Source organism: Sinocyclocheilus rhinocerous, unplaced genomic scaffold (genome assembly GCF_001515625.1).
Source record: "Sinocyclocheilus rhinocerous isolate Xijiao unplaced genomic scaffold, SAMN03320098_v1.1 scaffold4319, whole genome shotgun sequence".
Classification (NCBI taxonomy): domain Eukaryota; kingdom Metazoa; phylum Chordata; class Actinopteri; order Cypriniformes; family Cyprinidae; genus Sinocyclocheilus; species Sinocyclocheilus rhinocerous.
In genome coordinates this window covers 318,715-324,714 of record NW_015658510.1, presented here as the reverse complement: position 1 = coordinate 324,714, position 6,000 = coordinate 318,715, and the positions used below count along the sequence as shown (strand labels likewise).

Genomic DNA, 6,000 nt, shown 5'->3' with positions numbered 1-6,000 from the left:
TACCACGACTGAGGTGCCCTTGAGCAAGGCACCGAACGCCCAACTGCTCCCGGTGTGTGTTCACGGTGTGTGTGTGTTCACTGCTGTGTGTGTGCACTTTGGATGGGTTAAATGCAGAGCACTAATTCCTAGTATGGGTCACCATACCTGGCCACATGTCACATGTCACAGATGCTCCAGAAACAGGTCAGAGTGTTTGCTGAAATCTGTGTCTCTCTTTGTATATTTACATCAAAGGCAGGACCGTCTTTAGAATAAGGTTACAAGATGATGTTTGTTTTAAATGAACTAGAAATAGAGCCTAAAATAGAGCCTCAGTGTAAATGATGCATGATGGAGTTTTGCAGATGGTCTTTTTTTTTAATTAAAAATAAAACTACTGCAAAAGCTAATGAGTGTGATTAGCTCTAGTGGATTTGTTTCCACAGTTGTTTTAATGTAAACTGTCCAAACCATGTATTTTCTGCAGTATTTGGGGTGAGATGCTCATCATGAGTGCATCAGTGAGAATCATCAACACATTCAGCTTCAGTAACATGGACACCAGCTGCTGTTATTGAGTTCAGTCTGCTGTGTGATTACCCTTAATACAATTGGACTGATAGTCACTACAACTTTGGGTTTTGAAAAATAAATAAATAAATAAATAAGTGCAAATGTATCTTATTTTGTGACCCATTCCAGCAGCAGACAGCACATTATACAGAACGCTCCGGAGAGAACACCCTTTAGATAAACATCAATCATGTAAGTCATAACAATCGTAACAAATGTTTGACTTTTCATTATTTATGGATGGACAGATGTAGAATTTGCATTCGCTGAGAGAAATCAGGAGTTAGTCACAGCCGTGAATCCAGATATTCTCCAACAAAGCGTTGAGCAGTGTGTGTTTTATCTACAGTTCACGCAGTCATGGTTTGCCAAACTAAAAAGGTTTCACACAACAGCAGGTTTTATAATACCATCAAAAGGATATATGTTCACTCACATGAGAAATCTCCTGTTGGCATCACAAGACTGGCCAAAGTGAGAAAAGAGTCTAAGAAATGTAAACATAAATAATAAATATCAGATTAAGGTAACTTACTAAATAAAGAACACATCTGAAATCAATCAATCAATCAGTCTGAGTAGAGGTGAGTATATATTGCAGAAACACTGCTCATATATATCAGCCTCGGACCGAGCTCCAGATCCTCAGAAGCCACGCCCACAGCATCAGCACACATCCGGGTCACTCAGCTGAAGAACGCGCTCTTATCAGCAGCAAACAACCAGAAACAAGAAGCTGACGATGGAGTTCATTAAAGAGGAGAGTGATGCAGAAACACAGAGAGAGAGACAGGAAGAGACTGAGGAGCAGAGAGGTCGGTGATCATTCTTCACTCTTCACTAACTAGTGACTTATTTCAAGCAGTGGAGTGATTTGCAGCAGCTTATCTTTGATCGGTGTGTTTGCAGAAACAGCAGCGCATATCTTTATCTGAAGTCAACGTGTAACTTCACCGAATGACCTCTCCGTTTGCTCGCGCAGTCTTTTGGAGACAATGGACACACAAAGAATGATGTTAACACATTGTGATTAATGCAAGACCACTGTACAGATATTCGAGGATGATTTTATTATTATTATTATTATTTATTTTTTTTTTTTGTAGAGGGATGGTATGATTTAAATAATAATGTTAATAGTTATAAGTCTACAAATGCATGCATATAAAATCATCTCAAAACTTTTTTATGATGTTATGCTATTTTTTAATTATTTTATTTAATCTGAAAATCAACATTTGCGAGATTTAGGCAGCCAAAACATATTATGTTGAATATCCAAGTTTTTTTATTTTATTTTTAGTGTGCCTATTTGTTAATAAGGGATTTGTGGACACATGAATGTTTTTAGATTTGTGGAGAAAAAAAAAAAGTTTTATTTTGTTAGGTTTATTATTTGAAAAAAAAACAAACGAGAGAGAAACTGAGAACCTTGGGGTCAGATGGGCCATCAGAATTGGCACTGAAGGATCTGAGTGCCATGTCATACTAAATGTAGTACTTGTTTGTAATCAATGGGGTTATTATTCAGTATTTCCATGAATTCAATTTCAGACATCTTCGCTTTTATAGGCTGAGTGAAATAATTCAATTTGCATTTATTGTGTTGCTATTATGATATATCTTCAATTAAAATATAGGTAATTAAGTATGTAAATATGCATATGTGTCACAATCATATGGACTCAGTGTGTGTTTTCACTGTTCTCTCTTTAGTTTGTTGCCATGGTTTCTGATTTGAGTTCATCATTATGTTCAGGGGGCTGTTTCATAAAACAAGTTTACCAAACAAGCCAGACTTATTTCAGTTATTCTGACTTATTTTGAACCAAATCAACTGAAAATAAATCAGACTAACTGAAATAAACCTGGCTTATTTGGTAAACCTTTTATATGAAACAGGTCCCAGCTGTGTCTTGTTTATTATCCTTGTTTGGTCTGTGCATTTAAGTTCCAGTGTGTTCAGTCTGAGTTTGTCGGGTCTCGTCAATGTTACGCGTGTCGCCAGCCTTCCCTTGTTTGGATTTAACTATCTGTGGATTTATTAAAGACTGCTTATCTTCCTCTCGTCTTCGTGTGTGTTCATCGACACAGTTCCGTGACAATATGCCTGTGTAGAAGTAATAGAATTCAAATAAATCTCTTTTTCTGGGGTTCAGCTTCGTCTGTCATCAGTTATTCAATTATTCAGCTAAATCATCAAAACACAATTTTAAATAGAATAGTTGATTTGGTATTTTACAATAATGACACTTTACACACTGACTGATGCATCAGCATCCTGCACATGCTAAACTCACATCTAAATACAATTTAAAAGTAAATGCACATTGTTCTTAAAGGGATAGTTCACTCAGAAAATAAATCTTATTTACTCCCCTTCATGTCGTTCCAAGCCGAGTTTCTTTCTTCTGTTGAACATAGAAGATGTTTTGAAGAATGTTCTGGTCCCCATTGACCTCCATAGTATTTTTTTTTTCCAAACTATGGCAGTCAATGGCTATCAGCAGCTGTTTGATTACCAACTCATCTTAACCCGGAACATTAACATTTCCACCCAAACAAGTTCAAGTTAGTGGTAATTGCATAACTCCTTATAATGGTGCCCACATATTGTGTAATCACACAACATTTATCTTGGACACACATTGTGTAGCAGAGCATTACCATTTCTGTCTTACCAAAGCCACTATTAACCATTATTATTAGGATAGTTAATTTATCCAGTAGTTTGCATTATGTTCATGTTGTAGAGACAAAACCCCGGAAATATTAGTTAATGTTTGACTAGATTTTCTTGATAACTCATGCTTTTAGGATCTAATAGGATTAAAGTTTAACATTATAAATTGAACCATGATGATATAAAATAGATGCTTGAGCTTGGTTGTGTTGTGTTGTTAAATGGGGGTCACTTTTATTTCTTATTTCACGTTTCTTGTCAATTTACTTGATTTTGTTTTTTTTTAAGTAAATTTAATTTGTTCCTTTCAGACCTGATGGAAATGGAAGAGGAAAGTGAAGAACTGAGCGAAGTTGAAGAGGAAAGTGAAGAACTGAATAAAAAATCTTCTAAAAAGAATGTGTCACAAAAAAGAAGACCGAGAACTGGAGCTAGAAAGTCGTGCACCTGCCATCAGTGTGGAAGGAGTTTCACATGTAAGGGAAGCCTGAAGGATCACATGAGAATCCACACCGGAGAGAGACCTTTCACATGCAAGTACTGTGGAAATGGGTTTAAACAAAGAGCAAGCCTTACAGAACACATAAGAATCCACACTGGAGAGAAGCCGTTCAAGTGCAATCAGTGTGAGAGGAGTTTTCGACAAAAAGGAAGCCTTACAGGGCACATGAAAGTTCATAGTGAAGAGAAGCCTTTTACATGCCAGCAGTGCGGGAAAACTTTTGCACAAAGCGGAAACTTTCAGACTCACTTAAAAACTCACTCTGATGTGAAGCCGTACATCTGTCCTCAGTGTGGGAAAGGTTTTAGAGTGGCAGGAAACCTGAAAGCACATGAGAGCGTTCACAACGATGTGAAGGACGTGAAGCCGTATCACTGCGCTCCATGCGGGAGGAGTTTCACCCAAATGACCGCTCTTAAAAGACATTTAAAGTCATTCATACATAATAAATACCTGCCGCTAGAGAAATTCATGCTCCAGAGTGGCTCCTCAGGAGAGAATGTGTCACTCACTAAAACACATTTCCTGCAGTGAAGTTCTTGCCATCTTGATAAAGTCTATTAAACAAATAATTAAAACATGTCTACTGCTGTAAATGGATGGTTTAAATTCAGGAGTAACAACAATTTTAAATAAAATTACTTGTGTATGGTACCATTCAAAACCAAGGTCTGTCTCTTATTTCTACACCTTAAAGGTATCATATCGATGACAAGTTCAGTATGGAGTACCACAAGGCTCAGTACTAGGACCGTTTCTTTTCACCCTGTGCATGCTACCCTTGGGAGATATCATCAAGAAACATGGTGTTAGCTTAGTAAGTAAGTAACTTTGTTGTTTAAAAAAATGTTATCATTGTTTTTGACCCATGTTATCTTGTATTATAATAAATTAGATTATATGACACCAAAAATATATACCAGTTCAATTTTACAATTCTTGATTCCAATTTTAATACCACAGCAAAAACTACTAGCCTAACAAAGATCAAACATTATTAAAGACAAGTGAACAGTCAGTAAATAAGAACAAATGAACAAAATTACAAGCAATAGCTCATATAAATAAATAATACAAAGATACAACTTAAAGATGCTTTGGGTTTTGAGGTTTGTAGGTGTTCAAGTACAGAAATTGAATAATGAGATAATATTGTATATTCACTGTATAAATTAAATATAGATTAATTGTAAAGCTAAGTTATTCAGTCAAGAGCAATACATTTACTTATTTATTTGATTAATATTAAGGACACCTACAGCAGCTAGTAAATTAGGTGCGGTCACTTTAAACACAAATAATATACTGATACACATTTGATTTCTTTCTCAACTGTTTATGTTAATTTAAGACATAACCGACTGTTTTCAAGGATACTTGCCAAGACGGGTATTTTGGCACTTTTGTATGTGTTCCACGCTGTCGAGAGTTTATATATCGGTGGTTGTTTGGTCAGGGGGGAGGCAGTGGTGTTTCACAGTGACCGCTCTATACAAGCTGAACATAAGGGGTCGTACTGTAAATACTGAAAAACTTTGCACTCTTTCTCCTCATCTTCGTCCTGCTTATCGCCTGCTCGTGAATTCGCTGGCTTTCGCAGCACATCAGCTTCTAAATGAATGAGTTGCAATTCAGGTAAACGAGTAAAATTCAGTGGCCTCCATGTTTCCTTGTTTACTCCGTCAGTGTTGCCAACTAATTTTCAGGGAAAGTTGCTAAAGGCAGGACAAATTCAAAAAAGAAAAATGACATTTATGATGTCATTGCGCGATGGCATAATTTTGTAATCACAATTCAAAACTGCATAGAATCAGTGGCTTGGCCCTTTAATGGAAACCAGGCTACTGTTGTCTCCAGAGCTGCTTTATAGATGAATTTAAAAAATGAAGATTAGCTGTAAATGTGTTCACCCTCAGGTCATCTGAGATCAGGATGAGTTTGTATCTTCATCAGGTTTGTAGAAATGTAGCATTGCATCAGTGTCTCAGCAATGGATGCTCTGCAGTGAATGGGTGCCGTCAGAATGAGAGTCCAAACAGCTGATAAAAACATCACAATAATCCACAAGTAATCCACAGCACTCCAGTCCATCAGTTAACATCTGGAGAAGACAAAAGCTGTGTGTTTGTAAGAAACAAATCCATGAAGGAGTATAAACTGTCTCGTGGAGCACCCGTGCACATAAAAGGGCACCTGCCATCAGATTTGATTTGTCTGAAGGAATTATTATTAATTATATATATATATATATATATATATA

At 36.6% G+C, this 6,000-nt stretch overlaps 1 protein-coding gene across 1 annotated transcript; it reads left to right on the top strand.

Annotated features, from left to right (window-relative positions):
• Positions 1-1,191: 1,191 nt before the first annotated feature.
• znfl2a (zinc finger-like gene 2a) lies at positions 1,192-4,351 on the top strand. The gene is made up of 2 exons (XM_016530617.1): positions 1,192-1,370; positions 3,550-4,351. Exons 1-2 carry the CDS (start codon positions 1,298-1,300, stop codon positions 4,272-4,274), a joined length of 798 nt encoding a protein of 265 aa, XP_016386103.1. The 5' UTR covers positions 1,192-1,297; the 3' UTR covers positions 4,275-4,351.
• Positions 4,352-6,000: the final 1,649 nt, after the last annotated feature.

Bases quoted from the DNA above. Each gene is read 5' to 3' on its own strand.
- znfl2a (XM_016530617.1), top strand. From the start codon at position 1,298: ATGGAGTTCATTAAAGAGGAGAGTGATGCAGAAACACAGAGAGAGAGA. The intron at 1,371-3,549 runs GTCGGTGATCAT...TGTTCCTTTCAG, and splicing joins AGAGACTGAGGAGCAGAGAG to ACCTGATGGAAATGGAAGAG.